We start from the raw sequence: 16,703 nt of genomic DNA, 5'->3' as shown, positions 1-16,703 counted from the left end.
ACCCCCAGTTCTCAGGATGGGTGGCAGCTCACTCTAAATTCACCAGCTACCAGAGATGGGGGACAGCAGCTTTCAATAAAAACCACTTGCAAAATTCATCCCAGCTTGATGGCATAACCCAGGAGGTGGACTGAGAGCTGAGAAACAGCCACCTGGTTTTTAAAACGGCACTTTCACACCCACCACTGTCTCCCAAGTGGCCACAACTGAGCAGGGGCAGAGGATGCCAACATGTGCTCTGCTGTGGGGACAACCCTAGAGGACATCCCTCCTCCCATGCCAACAGAGGAGGACCCAGGGCCATGGACAAAGTCACCACCTCCAGAGTGACAACATGTCCAGCCTCAAAGAGAAACCCCAGCTGTGAAGGAAACAGCTTAAAAGGAAAATAGTTGGAGTAAGGGGAAACCCTAGAACCAAAGGAACCCCTACAACACACATCCTCCCCTCCTCCTTCCGAGCCTTGTTCTCTCTCTTCTTTCCCTGGCCAGGTTTAATTTGACACCTTGAGCTTTGGTAACGAGGTGGGGAGAGAAGAGCCACAGTGGAATTCATTAGGCTGAGCACTGCAGGGCCCGCTCTCGGCGCGCTAATGACATCGGAGGATAGGGAAACGAGACAGCCGCCACGCTGGATGAAATAAACATGAGCACTGTCAGCCCTGACAGCAAAAGGGACAAAATAAGGCAGGTAGAGACCTTTCCCAAGCCGTGCAATGCAAAGCGACAGCTTCCAAAGCCCCCTGCCCGCAGATCCCCTCTGCCCTCTGCTTGGGAAATAGGAGGATGGACAAGAAGAGTATGGAAAGAAAAGCAGCAATTAAGCCATCCTTCCCATGATTAAACCACCCTTCCCCAGGCACTCTCACTCCTTTGGTCCCCTTCCACAGCAGGAGGAACTTGTGCCTCCTCCTTCCAGCCGGCTAGCATGATCCCAAACTCCACGCAGCTGCTGCCAGGGCAGGGGTTTTGGGGATGCTGTCTTTGCCTGGGGTACACCTCTCCCTCCCCCAAACAGCACAGGGAAGGAGGGAGCAGGGTGAGATGAGTATTGCACAAATCCCCCAGGCTCATCACACAAGTGAACAAGCGGACAAGACAGAGTTCCAGTGTGCCACAGGGCTGATGTGCAGCACAGGGGCATGCGTGTAGGTACAGATGGTGCTCCTGGCATGTTGTGGTGCTATATGAACCCAGCACCATGGCTCTGGCACAACTTCTGCCAACACACACTGTCTTCTCTGATTCAGGAAATACCCAGGCAGCCAGCAATGCTTTACTTTGCTCACTTGCAAAGTTTCATCCAAAGTACATGAGTATCCAGGTATATCAGTCGCACTGAGACAGCAACATTTAAAGGCCAAGTTGCAAAGGGCAGGAAAACTGCAGGCTCTAGGAGAAAACTATCCATCTACATCAGGTCACCCGTTTTGATGCTGGTCTGCAGGGGCACTGGGCCAGGATGGTGCCAGCCTGCTTCCCTCTCAGGATCTGGGCCTGAAGGACCATCAAGCAATGCTGAGGCCTTCCATTGTGTCTAAAATGCAAGAGGATGGTTGCAGAACCACTGCCCATCAGCAAGGGGCCAGAGCACAGCTGCCCAACTCAGCGCTGAGTGCAGCCCCTGGCACAGCGCAGCCCCTACTCCACCTCCAAACACCACTTCCAGCACCCTCCTCATGAGCTCCTAGTCCCCTCTCCTGAAGGCACTCTTTGGGAGGACGAGAGTCTTCATTATTTTAGGGCTGCCCCAAACTGCACAGATGACAGGAGGATCGGAGAAGCAGGCATTACCAGCAGCGCATCAGGAAGAACCACACTGGCTTTGAGAAACCAGACGTTGGGAAGACAGGGACACTGAACTAACCTGCCCAACACTAACTGTGCCCAATGTTGGGCTGAGCTCAGGGCCCAGCATGGCTCCCCTTCATGTCTTGCTCTGCCCACCACTTCTCCAATTAATCAGCCAGTGTGACAACCAGGTCAGACTTTCTTTCAACACCCCTGATGCTGAGCAAGGTGAAATACTTCTCAATCCGAGAGCAAGCGGCATCACAAGCAGACTTTTCCTTTCCCCTCTTAAACAGGAGACCTGTCCCATCCCTCCACTATGGGAAGAGACTTTTTCCCATGTACACCAACACACAGCACAAGAGCTGTGTGTTGGTGTACATGGTCAGATCGCTTGGGCTGGCAGATGCCCTCTTTCCATTAGGAATCTGAATTTTCTGCTTGGGTTTGGGGGCAAATTTTTCTGGCTAGGCAAAGTTTCCAGAAGGCTCTTTTACAGCATCTTCACTTCAGCGCTTTTAGTGCTCCCAGTTGTTGGCTCTGCTCCCAGGACACAGCAGCATGCAGGAGGGAAGCGCATACGAGGGGAAAAAAGGCAAACTTCTGAAGCACAAGAGCCCCAAGCACTACTCTTGTATCGGCCCCCAGCCTGTATCTGACCTGAACAAGTCACATGTGCACACCTCTCACAGTTTTCCTACCTATTAAAATAGACAAACCCTCATCTGGTCCTTTTCTCCTCCTATTCTGAGCAAAGGATGGCACTCAGACAAATGCACTGCTAAAATTGCTGCATCTTCACCACCCTGATTTTCACCCCAGCAAAGAACCCCACACATTGATGGGAATATGGGACCCATCATTAAATGACCCAAGGCTGTTTTTCCAAAGTCCACTCAAAGGCCAGGAACACTTCCAGGCTCAGCCGTTCACCCTCTGCTCCATCCTCTGCTTTTATTCCCTCCCTCCTGCTCCCCTAAGCATCCCTTGAAAGCAAATGGCAATTGAGTTTGTAAGTCCCTATTCATCAAGGAAATTAATTCCTTATGCATAATTCATTTCTTTTGTCAACTTTTCTTTCCCCCAAATGCATCAGGAGTGGAAGCAGCAATGGGAGAATGGGAACACAAGAGGCTGAGAGGGGGAAGAAACGGTCTTGCTGTAAACTGACCAGCCTTATGCGCTGCACCAGTCCATCACTGGGATGCTCTGGAGCCATGTCAGAGCCTTGCTGACTACAGAAGCTTTTCAGATATGTTTACCTTGTTGCAAGCACAGGTCTGGAAGGAGGCCTGTGCTCACACCTTGTCAGCCCTTTGGAGGACAACCCAGGAAGAGAAGCCCAATTGCAAGAAAAAGAGTTGGCTGGAGATGACCCATTCCTGCACTTGGAGGGGACTCTGAACCCCCAGTTCCTCCCAGTGTCAGGATGGGCCCACGCCATCAGCATCAGTCTTTTATTTCCCTGCAGCTCTCAAGCACAGCAGGAACAGATCAATTCTCCGTGCCAGCTTTACCTTGCTCCTTTCCAAGGTGAGGAGATCCCAGCTCACTGTGGCATCAGTGCAGCCCAGCTTAGACACGGGGACACCACCACTGAAACTCAGCCTGGAAGCACTGGGGCCACGTGTAATGCCGTAGTCCCAGCAGAACACTGCTAGTCCCAGCAGGATCAGGTACAACAGCAGCTTGGGTTACAGGGCTCAGTTTACTGCTGACCTATCGACATTTACACTCGCACGCAGCCAGTAAAGCGCCTTCAAATACTTGACCAAAAAAGACTGTGGCACTTGGCCCATGCTGCTAATCCCCAAACTTGAGCTCACACCCACGTATCATCACTTCGCACCCTGCAAGCTGGGAAACCCCATATAAATAAAGCTTAATTGCTGCTATTCCGACACAGCACACACAGACAAAACGTGCGGTAACCAAACAAACAGCAAAGCCCCAGGATTCCCCAACTCCCCTGCTCCTCTGCAGACCAGACCCTCCAGCTGATGTTCAACCCAAGTCAAAAGGACCATCGCCTTACCTGCAAACCTGGCATCTTGCATGACTGAATTTCTCCCTCTGCTAGGGAGGAGAAGGCATTTGCATAGTGAAGTTGAATTCATTTACTGTTTCTGCACTCACGACTTTCAGTGGCACTAAAGAAAAGGAGAAAATTAAGCGATGTGCTGAGACACCACTACTATCTCTGACTCTCCGCGGAGGGGACACAGCCCTGGCTGCATCCCACCCCAGCCCACAGAGCAAAAGGCAGCGGTTCCTGCTGTTCCCTGTACTAAATTTGGACAGTAAGTAACGCCACCTTGTCACAGGGGTACAGAGAGCATTTGCAACGCCCCATTTAACTCCACCGTACTCCTATCCACAGGCTTCATCAGCATATTTCAGAAGCACTTTGATGGATGAAGATAGATGGGAGAACATCATCCTTGTTGAAATCACTGTTTTATCAAGGTTAAACCATCCTCACGCTGCACCACCTCCCTTTGTTGCTTTGTTTCCAATCACAAAATTAGTGGCAGACATAACACGCATCTGCATGGACCCCGTTCCTCCCTCCCCAGCTTAGCTCTCTCCTTCTGCGGGGTGGGGAAGGAGGGGACACATAGGGAAACCTCTCCCGTGTCCACGCCTAAGCCCATCCAGCTCTGTTGGCTGTGGGGACCCAACGAAACCCAAACTCCACATGGATTTCATGAAGTTGCCTCTGGGGCATGGAGGGCCAATGAAAGCAACAGCTGGGTTGTCCATCAGGGCTCTTCAACAGCTCATGCTAAAGTTAACGGACCACCAGCCCTTCTCCTTTCACCATGGCACGGCACAGCACATCCGTTGGCACGTTTTGGTGGGCTGAGAGCTAAAGCCACGGTGAGCAGAGGATGAGGAAGGAAAGCAGGAGGCAGGTAGGCTTCTGGTGGAGTCAGATGGCCTCATGGTGAAGGTACCAAGGGGAACAGGATGCAGAAGGGCAGAAGCACAATTAATGACCTTTCTCCATTATGAGCCTGGCTGGATGCAGGTGAGAAAGCCTGGGCAATTTGAGGAAAAGGGCACTGGAGCCAAGGAGGGAGGGAAGGACCTTTATCTCCAGGTCAGAAGTTCAACCCCAGCCCAGATCAACAGCGACAGAAAGCTGCTGCCTCCTGACACCTCTCCAGCAGCCAGCTGGTCAGGTTGATGGATGTCCCTGTGGCTCCCAGCACCACCACTCCCTACATCCCCACCTGGCAGACTGGGCACATCTCCTTCAGCTCTTCCCAAGAGACATCCCCTCCAGACTCATGGGACATGGCCCACAGCTGCTGTGCTGGGCCACCAGGCAGACCCAGGTCCCCCTGCAAACCCCAAGCACAGTTAGGTGCTCTATCAAACCCCTTCCACAGAGCCCCTCTGCTGAGGAAGGCTTGTCCCCTTTGCCTTGTTTTACCAAAAAGGAGCACCGCTCATGATGAATCACCTTGAATCACCCCATTTTTTCAAGATCAGACATCGTATGCTTGTGGTGGAAAAAACCTTGTGCAGGGTCAACAAGGCCCCAACATGTCTTCAGCAAATCCATGAGACAAGGAGCCCCTGTGCCTTAGAGCACCGATCCTGCTGGAAACCCTAGATGTCAGGCCCCCAAGTCACTTTGACCCAGATTTTGGAGACCTTTTGGGGCTGCCACCCCCGTCTGAGGTGAGGCCCCAGCAGAGGAAAGCACCTGTTATCCCTGCAGCCTTAAGCCAGGCACTCTCTGGAGCAACTTGATCCCGGTGTCTTGGGAATATATAAGGACAGACGACCAAGGTGGGCAGCATGCAGCTTTTAAACAGTCCACAGCACCCCCTCTTTTCTGTAGCCCTGGGCTCCTAAATACCTTTTAAAAAATCTGTACCCCCTTTATAGCACTGTTTGTCTCTGCAGGGCGCTATTAAGTTACAAGAATATCTCTGGGCCCAGGGCCAGCTGCCGTGTTGTGTGGTCCCCATTAAACATAGATGGGTCAGAAGAATGCCTCCTGCAGGGAGACCTGCTCCAGCCGTGGTTTTGCATCCCCGTCATGAGAAAGTTAGCTTTGGTGACTTTCTAGCTAGCCTATCAGTCCTACATGCTGCGTGGCCCCTTTGTCGCCTGTCTACTAAGGCTCAATGGCATTTTGCACCCAAAAAAACAAAGGGTAAGATGGCTTGCAAGATCACTGGCTTTACAGTGGGGGAAACTGAGGCACAGACACCTGGGGGCCAGCTCAGGCTTACTAAAGGCGGCACTGACCATTGTGATTGCTGCGTAGCTGCCCCCCTTCCCTCCTCCTACACCTCCTCTGGAACAGCTCCAGACACAGTCGCGCAGCAGGCCAGGTCTGCCAGCCCTCCCCTCCTCCAGTGGGATCTCTCCTCTGCTCTTTCACAAGCAGGGAAAAGCATCCCTGATATGCAGCTGAGCAGCCAACTGACCCTGGCAGGCAGTGACCCAGGAGAAGGTCACTTACCCAGTCCTGCTGCACTCTCTGCTGCCTCCAAAGTCACCCCAGCGGCTGGGAGCACCCAACGCCCTTGGCAGGCTGTGGGTACACAGGCACACGCAGACTCCCACAGACCTCCTGGGAAAGGTGGCTGGTTTTACACTCCAGCTCCTTCAGGGCTGCTTCCCCACACCAATAGCACCCAGCCGCTGGCAGGAGCAGGGCAAAACTTGCCCTGGCTCCCCCCACCCCCTGCCTGCTCCTGCCATCCCCTTCCTGGTGCAGGCAGCCATAGAGTTTGCAGGTACCATCACAACACACCTGGTGGAGAAAGCTCACAGGGAAGCTTCCTCTGAGCTCAGTGTGCAGCTGTTGGCTTGCACTCCAAAGCACCGTGGTTTATAGCCCTTATAAAAACATTTATATAGAAACTGCCTGTTCCTATGCATATAAGGCCAATGCCTTCAGACTTGGGCAGGCCCCAACACCATATTCAGGCACAGGGAATAACCCAGCTTCCCAGTGAGCCAAGCACATCCAAAGCTGGACAGAAACCAGCCAGCATTTCTCCAAGAGCTATATATGGATTGCGTAGCCCAGTCCCAATTCACCCTGGGAGAAGAGGCCAGGAGGGCTATGATGACCAGCACTCGAGACACAGCTACAGAAACATGTTACCAGAAAAATAAAGAAAGGGTTTACAGCAGCAAAAAGAAAAGCAAAAGGCAGAGGCCTCCTCCACTTCAACCCATCCGCAGCGCAGGGAGGTAAATGAGAACATGGATTAAACAGATGCAGCTTACGCTAGATCCTCAAACAAAACAAAAGCAAGAGTTTCTGCAGTATGTCATTAAAAAGCACAGCTCTCGGCAACAGTACTGCAGCAGCAGACGTTCACAACAGCCCAGATCTTGCTTAACGTGAGACATCCAGGTAGAAAAACACTCAGCACCTGGATCTTTCAGTTTTGCAAGGATCCCAATCCATGCACAGTAGACAGGACCAGCTCCCTTTCACCCATTTCATACTGGTTGCCTTCAAATCTCCTTGTGTATCTCACGAGGAAGAGCAGAAACATCATCTCCCAGTTGCTGCTTCATATGCTCGCACCAAGAAGGTTCCTTCTTCTTCAGTTTCCCCGGGACCCAAACAAAGTGCTCAGTCCCATGGACAGCCCAGCCCAGCCCAGCCCAGAGCCATCCCCATGGCAAACTTGCCTTCTCCTCCCAGTAACCACCAGTTTGTTCCAGACCCATGCAGCTTTCATTAAGAGCACACAGATCACACTTGCCCCAGACTTCTCTGTCAGCCCTCAGCTGGGCTGTCCTCTGCCTCAGAGGTGGCAGCACCTCAACCACGGGGCAGTTGGGCATGTGTCAAAAGCAAGGACTCTCTGTAAAGCTTTGCTGTCTCACAGGCACATCCACTTCTAAGACTCAGGGACATGCGGACTTCAGTTCCTGGAGGCAATTAAGAGAAATAAATCTGGTTGTTTTAGCCCCAGCACTGGAGGGGGAATGATTTTCCCTAGTGCTAATGGAGGTACTTTTCCTTACATATATATCAGCTGAGATGATGTCAAGGCAGAACATTAAATTAGCCAGCCTCTATTAATTACAGCACTTCTATAGCTCTTCCCATCTTCCAAGTGCTTTACAAACAGCATTAACTCCTGGTCATGTTATCTCCTTTCCAAAAACCTCCCTGAGGACCTGGCAAAGTCCTGCAGCCCAGAGCAGCATTGAAGTGAGTGGTCCCCACCCAGCCTCGAGGTGCCCTGTGCAAGCAAAGGCACAGTGGGAGCCTGGATGCAAGACCATTGTTTGGAGCAGAAGCCCAGCTAATTTACAAGTCATCAAAAGGGCAAGGACTCCCCAGCGAGGTCTGTTCCAAGCTGGCCTCCCACAGGCTGGGACTTACTGCTGTCCTCCCATCCCTGAGGGCTGCTGGCACTCCAACTTTGCCTCACCTCTCTCCCCGGCTGCAGAATTTCTCCCACCATTAAAATTAACGAAGTGAGTTTGCAGAGATGTGCTTGCTACAGAGCCCCTCCTGTTCCTGGAGTATGGGGTTGTTTTTAAATTGAGTTGCAGTCCTGTAAGTGCAAAGTTATACCAAGCGTCATTTACTTTACTGCTAAGCAATGAGGAGTGGGGAGGGAAGCAGCGCGCTTCCCTCCTGGCATGCTGTAAAGTGCCCAGTGCATGCCGGCACACAGACGCTGGCTGCAGTTTTCTGCTCCGGTCCGGCAGCACTGTCTGTGCCAAGAGCTACAGCCTGGAAAATGGCACTTGTGCTAAAGTGCCCGCATTAATCAAATCTTCATTCACACCAACAGTGAGAGAGAGGGAAAGGCGGAGAGAGCCTCATCAGCTCCCCGAGCCCAGCCGTCAGTCCACCCAGGCTTAGGAAAGTGCACTCCAGTACTTCGCCAGCCAGCAGCCTCCACGCAAAGCAATGGAGGCCATTACAGCAGAAAAGGGCAGCAAAAGCCTGTGTGTCACAGCTTTCAGAGACCTACGTGCTCCCAGGAAGGGGAGATTACAACTTCCCAAACTAGATCCAGCAACACAGACAGAAAGGACCTATGGGATTCCCAGCAAAATCACCAAGCTGTGTTTTGACCCAATGATTGACTGCAACTTGCCCTGGGACCACTGATCCAGCATGCTACAAAGACAAGCTTAGCAATAGCAATGGGGACATCATGTATTAGACCCCAAGGTCAAGGAACCCATGACAGCCAACACTAGACATGGGGCTACCCCTAATGCTATCCAAATGTAGGGCAACCTTGGCCTCTTAGCCACAATCGGCAAGGAGCAGAATGGATGCTGACCACATCAGCGCCAACCTTGTATTGGGAGAACCCAACACCAGGCTGGCCCCTCACACTCACATCAGCAGCGCAAAAGGTGGACAGACACGTACAGACTGACCTCTCCTCCCACACTGGAAGAAGAGCGCCCTTGACAAGTATTCTTCTAGCCTGTTCTTGGACACCCGTTACAAAGGTGAGTCTACTACCTCCCCAAATGGATTTATATTTGCACACACAACCTGAAGAGGTTGAACAAATGTTCAAACCTTGCTTGAACATTGTGTTTGTTACTAATTCTCACCTGGCTTTTAGTCTTATATTTACTCCTTCAGTCTGCAAAGCAAGGCTATATTTGCTGTCCTCTTTGGACTAAGGAGAGCAAGAACCACCTTGATTTCAGTCTGCCAAGAGTCTAACTCCTGTACACTCCCATCTAGGACACTGTAAGACAAAGTCTCGTCCAAGCTTACACAACTATCTGTGACACTGGAAAGAAGTCAAATATAGATCACCCAAAACCCAAGTAACTGCACTGCCAGGTAAATCAGGGAAAAAAAGCACTGAACACAAAGTGCAAAAACGGGAACGTGGAGGAGGAATTCCCTTCCCTCCCATTTTAATAACCCAAGGTTGCAAGAAGAGCAGCTTTTCAAACTACACCAACCTGGGTGCAGCAGCATCATGACCTTCACCGGTTTTCCGCTCATCGGAGAGGAAATGAACACAACATGCTCCAGTTTCTTCCGCTCATCCGCCTTTTTCTGTTCCTCACGGACCCTCTGGACAACCAGACAAGACAGATCTAATGCTCAAAGGGAAAGTAAGCAGAGCACAACCCTGCCAAGATCTTGAGAAACCTGCCAGGCAGACCTTAGATCAGACCTGTCCCTTCCCCGCTGCAAAGGTACAGCAGGAACCAGTACCCCAGCCACCAGAAATGAACTGTGAATCTTAGCAAAACCCTGCCACCTGTACTTGTCAGACACTCATAGCTTCAGCATCCCTGCACAAGAGATGGGAAGATGCCCTGCAGGTATGTTGGGATCTTGTCCACCCAGTATCAACAGCTGGTTTCAATCCTTCTCCCTTCTACCCCATTGTGGGGCCTAGGGCACAGGCCAGGGCAAGGTCTCCTGCAGGGTTCAGTTACAAAGCAGCATGGTGTACAACTTACAGCAACAGCGGCAGGTGGTGCTCAACAGCCCATCCCCTCCAGAGCCATCACCTCTCAGATCTGCAGCAAGCGGGCCAAGACAGCCACAGGCTTCCCCGAGCGAGGTGAACCACGAGACCTTCGCTCAGCACCCGGGAGGAGTCTAACCGAAGCTACCTTCCAACCAGCCTTAATAAGTTAATGCAGAAATCTTCCCAAAGAGCCTGGCTATAGGAGACACTGGTCTCCACTGAATCAAGATCTGTTATGTTGTAATATAATAGATGTAAATTAAAACAGAAAATCTATCATGCCTCTAATGTAGCCTGATAGCTGAGCGTGTGGATCCGTACAAGCAGAAGCACAGAGAGGAAGGGTGATATATGGCGAAGCTGGATGGAGGGTGAAAAGCGTGGCGAGACAAGCCGGAGAATGGTGCAGCCCGCTCTACGCTCCTCAGACCCAAGGGCAAGAGAGGAATAAATGTTGATTAGTGTTGATTTTGTCCGACGAACGCTTGTCGAGTGACAGTTGGACTAAGCTGCTCTGAAAGAGAAGCATTAATCTTGGTCTGGTTTAAGTAGAGTATATTAATTTGTGTCATTTTTACTAAGTCGTACTGAGAAAGGCTTCTTACTGCTTTGCATCTGACTGCTTTGGTGGTTTAGCCTACTTTATTTTTTTCCTTCCTTTTTCCCTCCTTCTCCCTTTTAAACAGATATGGCGGCAGCAGCAACATATTCAAATAGCTCAGCAGGAGAGCGGGGGACCAAACGCTTCACTCCTGGATTAAGAAAATAAACTCCCAGGGTGTTGGCATAGCAACAGCATTTCAGATGAACTGCTATATATTCCGTGATTAATAAATTAACATTTTTTCATATGGTTGTTCCTCCTTTTCTTTTCCTTCCTTCTGATGGCAGGAACAAGAGCAGGAAGAGGGTGGGCAACAGACAGGGTAGGTCAGCACACTGATGTCCCCACGAGCTGGGGATGGAGCTTTGCCCAAGCAGGGTGGCAGGGTCTCCTTACCTTTCCATGTGCCCAGCTGTAGTAGCGTGGAGCTCTGTGCACCCCACAGAGGTGCAGGAATATGATGGGAATGCGATGCCCTGTACGTAGGGGCAAAGGAGAAATGGGCCTCGGGGGGATGGGGATGTGGCATAGACAAGGAGGCAGGCACAGGGGTAGGGCACAGGCAGCCCCAGTGCCCGCAAACCTCCTCGCAGGCAGCGCTGGAGGTGCTGCTGATGCTGGGATGAGGCCAGTTTCAATTCCCCTTTCAAGCACTGAATAGCCCTGGCTGGCCAAGGAGTGCACACACTCTCACGGTGGAGGAGTGAAGCACTCCTACAGCAGCACGGGCAGGGGTTGCCTGTGCTGCCAGTCCTGGTCTGGTTATGCTCCATTCCTGCTCTTAGTGGGACCGAGAGCTTCACAAGCAGCTCTATGCCCCTTGCTGGCAGATCGGACCTTTTGCAGCCACATTCTCCTCTCCACTGCCTGCCTTCTTTTTACTTACTCTTATGGAAAAGGGACTAGAGGGAGAAGCTAGAGAAAATACCGTGAATTAAGAGCAAAAGACTGCGAAGTTCCCCAGAGCAAACTGCATGCACAGAGTAAATTTTCCGTGGCTGGAGCAGGTAACAAGAGCTCCGGCACTTTTCACAAGCCTTTCTGAACAGAACTGGGGATCCCATTCTCTGACAAACAAGAAACCAGAGCCTCCCCGAGGAGCACCAGTGAGTGACTGACCCAAATTCAAATACTTTCTTCCTCCTGCCAGCACTGGAAGGTGACCGGTACTGAACCATACCTGCCTTCAGGCCCTTGCTGTGCCACATCCCTAAGAGCCTGAACACAGGACGGAGAAACCCAACATATTCAGGATTCATTATAGTCCCCCAAAATAATTAGGTCCAAGGATATGCTGAGCTGGAAGAGCTTTACCAAGACGGCAGGCTTGCACTGAGCGAAGGCTGGTGGCATAAGCCATGCCCCACATTCACTCATACCAGGCAGTCTGCATGCCATGGGATCACCATGCCAAGAAGGTCCAGGCTTGGTCTACATGCTGCTCCCACTGAATTCAGGAGGTTTCAAGTTGTTGGTTGTTTTGTTTTTTGTTTTTTTTTAATCTTACTGTAATACCTCTCACATCTGCAAATATGCCCTAAACATCGCATTGCCTGTGCTGCTTGCAGCCTCTTCGGCACCATCACAATCCTCCCTCACCTCCACAACCCAAAGCTGCTTTGTTTCAGACACCAACCAAAGTCGAACATTTCCTCTTCTTACCAATATCAGAATTTGCCTAAGTTTCATTAAAGCATGAAGTCATCTTGACGAGGCTTGAGTTACATCCAACACAAGCTGCATGTGCACCTAGGCACACTGCAGGCACGCACTCTGCACACCTCTGAGAATTAAGGTCCTGAAGAAGAACCAATATTTTTAAAAGCATTTCAGCTGCTTGAGACCCCGAGTCTGCTTTTCAAACCTGGATAGGAATGAGGCTACTCAGCTTCTCCCAAAAGTAACACTTGTGCAATCCAGGAACATTACCAAATTGGTTTAAACACAAACCAAACCCATCAGTTCCACACTTGCTGCCCCACACACAGCTGCAGGCATGCAGCGTTAAAACAGGGCAAGTCCCAGCTGGTATAAATGGATAAAGCTCTTTCATCACCAGCAGGAATACCCTGGTTTAAGCCCGCTGCTGATCCCTCCCGGTATCTTTTGAGGTCTTAACAAACCCCCCACCTCCTTCATAGCATTATCCCTCCAAGCGTGCGAAGCACCGGCATAAGCTGTGCCATTGTGCCAGGTCCCTCTGTGTTCTCCACACCACAGTAGCATACAGCAGGGTCTCCACCCATGCCTCGAGGGCACCCTCTCACCCAGGAGACCTTCCTCTGCTGCCGGCAATCCTAAAGAAATTGAAACCTTTAAAATTGGAGCCATCAGGGAGAAGGAAGCAAAGCATGGCCCCGCAGCACTTTCCTCTGCTCATTATTGCTGCTGCTGGGGACGGCAGGCAAGCAGCACCACGTCCTCCCCTTACTGTTATCTTACACTACTTAGAAGCACAAAGGACTACTTATACAACCCTCGCTGGTGTAATGCTGTTTCTCAATGACTATTCTTATGGATCCTGGAGGATAAGCCGTATCAAAGTGTTTCTACAGCTGCATACAGAGAGCTGGGGGTAACCTAAGCCTTTTATTTAAGCAACTGCCAGACTCGTAGCCCACCACTGGTAGTTTTTAGGGGGAAAATGGAAGCGAGCACAAGCCCATGGTGACATGGGATCACCAAACTTCAGAGGTGTCTTTGGATATTGGCACATTCCTCATCTAATCCCATTTGAAAACATATCCTGACTTGCAACATGTTTATTAAACACACCAACAGTCAGTCTACAAGTAAGGACTGAGTCCCAAATCCAAAATATGCAGAGCCTGGGATTTATCTACACACCTGAAGGTGGGAACATTCCTCATCCCTCTCCAACACCGTTCGCGAGAGGCCACGTGGAGTCACTGCAGTATCAACACTACCCAGTCCTTCCTTCACTCATGCCTTCCATCTAACCCAAGAGATTTTAGAATACATCAATGCATCAAAACACCGAGTCCAAGTGTCAGTCCCTTCGAACACAAGGAAAGAGCAAGACCCCAGCAGGCAAAGTGCACACACACATCACAGCTCATTTTCCCAGGGCTGAATTGAGGGAACCACGGTCAGCATGGGAAGAGGTGCAGCCCCTGCTTTCCAAGGTGTATGGCCTGGCAAAGAAAAAACAAGGCACTGCTTGCCCATAAAGGACCAGTGCCATGACTTAAGTGCTTTTCCAGCAGCCTAAAATGGTACAGAAAAGATCCCATTGGCGCTGCCTTGATACCTGAATGCTGCCGACTGCAGAGGCTGTGTCGCTCCAGCAGGAGCCTTGCCCACTTCAGGCACGATGTCACACTGGTCCTTTAAATGATTAGTCTTTAAACTGGTCTGCTGGACCACATGGTTTCTCAGCATCCTCATTAAGGACAGCATCAAGGATGAGATCCTCTCCTAAAAATCTAAGTGGTCAACCAGCCAAGAATGGGACAGGGAAACCCACAAAGAAATGTAAGAAAGAAAACAAACAAAAAAACCAAACCAACAAAAAAAAACCAAAACAAAACACAACCCAAAAAACCCACCATGAAAGACCAACAACCACCACCAAAAAAAAAAAAAAAAAAAAAGGAGAAAGAAAACCAACCAACGGAACAGCATCCTAGAATCTGCCCATGATGATCTGCACTAGGTTATTCTGCTTCCCCCAATTTCCCCAGTTTAAAATGAACCCTGCAAAGAATTGGGAGCTTGAACTAGAAGGGGAGATATGTAAAACAGCGCCAACCACACAGCAAACTGCAAAATAACTCCAGCCCCTTACAGCTTTTGCCCCCTGCAGTATAATCCCCAGCAATGCTATTCAGATTCTGTTTCTGGCCTCACTTTTCAATTCATCCCTTGTTCATCCTGAATTTTGCCTCCCAGTTCCTAGTCCGGGAACTGCTCTGTGTGACCCACTCAGTAGTTCGTCACCATCTGACATCCACACCCCTCATCAGTTTGTCCAAGGAGAAGCGAAGCAGCAGTACTTGCTCCCTGAACACGGCAAGAAAGAGCTTCGGGGGGGGGGGAGGGGGGGGGATCTTTAACCACCCCCAAAATCAAGAGGAAAGTCTGAATTCAAACTCAGATCAACAATCCCGAACAGAAGACCAATCAGACCATTAATCATTAATTCCATGCTGCTCAAAAGTCCCAATCCAGAGTTCCGCCCTGGACCACGTCCACCCACATGACTGGTTTAGGGTTGCCTCTAACTTGCTGGACTCACCATCAAGCTACCCACATCAAGCTACCCAGCAACATTAATGCACACTCATACCTGCTCTCCATAGCTTGCAGCCAAGACCACAAGAGAGATGCCTGTAAAAGGTCTTCTGCTGCTACTACTCTTGCATTTAGAAAAGATCCCACAAAACTCCAGTGCTGTGCAAAGAAACAGTACAAATAGGTAAAATGCCTTCACCTAACAAGCTTCTAGCCAGCACTCTGGGAGCAGCTCATTCATTTCTTAAATTTCTCCCAGATCAGGTGTCCCCTACCAAATCCTAGCATCTAACATCCCCTCGGAGAGTGGCTGCTGGTAGATCTCCTGGTCTGCCACCAGATCCAAATTAGGAAGGCTCCACCATGAATGGAGAATTTCGCTCCCTAACTCCCTAGCTGCCATCCCATACATCTGGAGTTCCTGAAACTCCCTTTATTCCACCAGTACTGTTGCATTAATAAGATGTCTGGAGACACATGCTATACCCAGTTAGGAAAAGGAACTAAGATCTCTCCTGCTCTATCAAGTGTAGCCTCTGCAGCCCAGAAAGCCCACTGCTATGCTTTTTGCCAAACCACACTGCAAATAACACATCTAATTTGCTCTCCGCTGTGCTCCTTAGGTCTTTTGCAACATTACTGATTTCCAAGAGCTTTCTTCGCACTGAATCTTTCCGGTTTGGATAGTGAGGGTAGTATTTTGCAATTCCTTCCTCACACATTCATGAAGTGTTGCTGTTTGCCACTAAAAAGCCACTTGCTGGGCTCTACCCCAAAGGCAGCTGCGTTTCAATGGTCGGGAAGCTAATAATGTACATTACCATACTGGTAGGCAGGGAGAGATGTGCACTGATGTTTATATCTTCCACAAACAACCAATGCACAACATGGACAGTTTTTTTCAGAGGATAACTGGGAGACGGAGGGAAGCGCGTGAGACCACGGGAGTGAGCGGCTCACGCCGCCAGCACCCTGGCTCCCGATCGATAGGCCATCTGTAATAGAAGATCAATCGCTTCCATTTTGCGAGGTGTTAAGTGTGACGGGGATTGAATTAAAGCTGAGACCATAAAAGCAGCTATAAGTTATGCCTTTTTCCTTCCCCCCTTTTTTTTCTCTTTTAAGAAACAAACCCATAAAGCAGTACTTTTTTTCTTTCCTCTTCCCTGCCCCCTCCCCTTCCGCTCTAAGATTTTCAATTAGGTGAGTGGAAGGACGAATGGTGCAAATACATTTTGCTGGAGTTCTAAGTGCTTTTGAAACCCCCTGTCAAAGCATTTAGTAACGCAAGATTTAAGATGCCCAATTAATTCTTCCCCAACAAGGAGCCAAAAGTAGATGCAGGAGGAGGTTAAAAGCTAAGTGTTTAATTAATATTAAATTTATATGATTCTTTATCACCAAAAGCATTGTAAAATTGAAAAAGCAGTTAATTTTATGGTCACTGTGTATTCCTCTGCTTTGATCTTTGATCCGTGGAATGAAATCGCAGAGTGTAAAGATTCTCCTGCTTTATTATACCTGTCTCATGGCTGGGATGCTGGGCGAGGTGAGCTCATCAAGCCCCAGCACAAACTAGGCAGAGTGGTGTCC

The 16,703-nt window shown here is 50.1% G+C and overlaps 1 protein-coding gene across 4 annotated transcripts in view; it reads right to left on the bottom strand.

The window, feature by feature from the left end:
- The window catches only part of PBX1 (PBX homeobox 1), a 133,610-nt gene that overhangs the window by 81,984 nt on the left and 34,923 nt on the right, over positions 1-16,703 (bottom strand). The window contains exon 1 of one of the 4 annotated variants that reach the window (XM_030495727.1): positions 3,826-3,940. The exons of the other annotated variants lie outside the window; for them this stretch is intronic. Within the exon in view, the coding sequence (XP_030351587.1) occupies positions 3,826-3,907 (82 nt within the window). The 5' untranslated portion in view covers positions 3,908-3,940. Of the gene's footprint in view, positions 1-3,825; positions 3,941-16,703 lie in introns of those variants that run through there. 4 annotated transcript variants of the gene reach the window in all.

The sequence above is a fragment of the Strigops habroptila genome, chromosome 8 (genome assembly GCF_004027225.2).
Source record: "Strigops habroptila isolate Jane chromosome 8, bStrHab1.2.pri, whole genome shotgun sequence".
NCBI lineage: Eukaryota > Metazoa > Chordata > Aves > Psittaciformes > Psittacidae > Strigops > Strigops habroptila.
The sequence above is the reverse complement of the archived record's forward strand: the minus strand, read 5'-3'. Positions and strand labels throughout refer to the sequence as shown.